Genomic DNA, 2,057 nt, shown 5'->3' on the forward strand with positions numbered 1-2,057 from the left:
CTGGCCGTGGGCAGCCAGTACCCCTCACCAAGGAACTTGTCACATCCTACGCCCTCGACCTGCTAACTGGTGAGATGCGTTCGGGTGTTAAACAACCTTGTCTTGTTCTTGTTCTTGTTGGTCTCGTTACTTCTCCTCCCCCTTCTCCTCCTCCTCCTCCTTCTTCTTCTTCTTCTTCTTCTTTAGTTTAGGAAGAGTTTTACGGCGCTCGCAACTGCAAAAGGTCATATTATGAACGCGCGAAACACAGGTCTATTGCATTCACAACAGTGGTAGAAGCATTTTCGTTTTTGTTGCCATTGTTGTTGTTATTGTCATTATAGTTCCCGCTACAAATTGATTTAATTTTCAGACAATACTCCTTGGCTTAATGCCTCGACAGTCTGCACATTCCCGGCTCCTTGGCTCCCTCCATCTGGACGCAGCTCTCCACAAACAACGACCCCAGTCCCTCCGACACCCCCTATAATTGGGAGAAGTGTAGATGGAGGAATCTTGACCGACGCTCACAAGCTGGACTTTGACTTTGACTTCCCCGATCATGGCCGACTCGACCCCCGTACATACAATATTCACAGCGGTGACAGATCCCGGAAAGCGAAGCTTGAAGGAGGTCATGTTGACATCAAAAGGAATGTTGTCATTTCTGAAAGATATTCGAGACAAGGGTTAACTGGAGCTAAGTCTTTTCTGAACATTTACGAGGGCACCTACTCTCATCCGGCGTTTGGAGATTTTTATATCAAGATGGAAGGGGACAAACTTCGCTACCACTACGGGACCTTACTGAAAGGAGAGCTAACCCCAACAGGTAAATTATAATCTGATTTGTCAACAACACACGGTGCTTGTTACGTTCACTGCTATAGTGGATGAATGTCAGTGTGTTTATTAGAGTACGATAGAGGTGGTTAGAGGGCGTTGCGGATGGGTCGTACTTTTTGTTTTCCCTCTGTATGTCTGTCCTGCGTCTTCCCTGCGCTATGCGACCGTTAAATGTATTGTGTCGCCGTGCTTCTATTTACTACCCCTCCCCCCACCCCCACAAAAAACCCCAAAAACCAGCAGCAACAACAATAACAACAATTTTCAATTAGAGTACACATACAAATATGACTGAATCAATGGCACTTTATGGGTAGTTTATATTTCAGAATTTTAGTTATGATTCAGCTCTTTTTTTTCTTTCTGGACAATTGAACCTGGCCTGTATAAGGGCCTTTATCCAGTACTCTATTACCGTTGGTGCTTTCATCGGTTTCGTAATGGAAAATCATAGTTCTGCTACTATTTTTAGAGTTCATCATTTCGCTTTCTTCAAGTGCATATTACTATATGGCGTCGTATGAACTCATCTTAATCTTGAATGTTTTAGAAAATGAAATTTCATAACCCAGTGTGTCGACATTTCTAAATCAGAAAACAGGTAGCGAAAGTAAATAATAAGAAGTAATTAATTATATAGGCTGCTGTTTGCAACCTTAAGCTTAATAATAATATTCTTCTTTATTTTCAGCCCAGCCTGGCGAATTTCTCCAGAACTTTGACTACCCGTGGGAGCCTCTGGACGAACTGTCGGCCGTCGTTCCAGTTCTGTTCAAGGCCGTGGGTGAACCTGGGAAATCTATGGCGGCAGTCATTTACTTCTTGGAACCCACCTACCCACCAACCTTCTACCGGGCCTAGGGCAGTGTCCAGTGTCCAGTACAGCGGGGGAGAGGAGATCAACTGAGAGGACAGGAGATAGAATGTAATAGGGGGGAGAAAAATAGAAGAGAAAAGAGGAGAGTTTGACAGTGTAGAATAGAGTTGAGTGGAGTGGATCGAGAGGGAACAGAAGAGTAGAATGGAGACTACATGATACGAAATTAGAATAAAGGGGGATGACCTGATATTTGAAACCACAAGTTTTGTAAACCTTTGTATCTCAGCATAACAATTTCTCGAGAAAAACCCTGGCTTTTGGCATCTAAATTACGTTAGCACTTACACAATCTACTTCTACACCTACTGTGGCCTTGGAGAAAAAGGTGAATATTATTTAATGGCAGAAAGAC

At 43.5% G+C, this 2,057-nt stretch overlaps 1 protein-coding gene across 1 annotated transcript in view; it reads left to right on the forward strand.

Moving 5' to 3' along the window:
• LOC101855300 (protein flp) overlaps nt 1-1,703 on the forward strand; it is a gene marked incomplete in the record, with an annotated part of 14,664 nt that extends 12,961 nt beyond the window's left edge. Inside the window, 3 exon segments of the mRNA XM_035973029.1 lie at nt 1-69; nt 353-811; nt 1,517-1,703. Of these exon segments, the coding sequence (XP_035828922.1) occupies nt 1-69; nt 353-811; nt 1,517-1,686 (698 nt within the window).
• Nucleotides 1,704-2,057: the final 354 nt, after the last annotated feature.

This window comes from Aplysia californica, unplaced genomic scaffold (genome assembly GCF_000002075.1).
Source record: "Aplysia californica isolate F4 #8 unplaced genomic scaffold, AplCal3.0 scaffold00955, whole genome shotgun sequence".
Taxonomy (NCBI): domain Eukaryota; kingdom Metazoa; phylum Mollusca; class Gastropoda; order Aplysiida; family Aplysiidae; genus Aplysia; species Aplysia californica.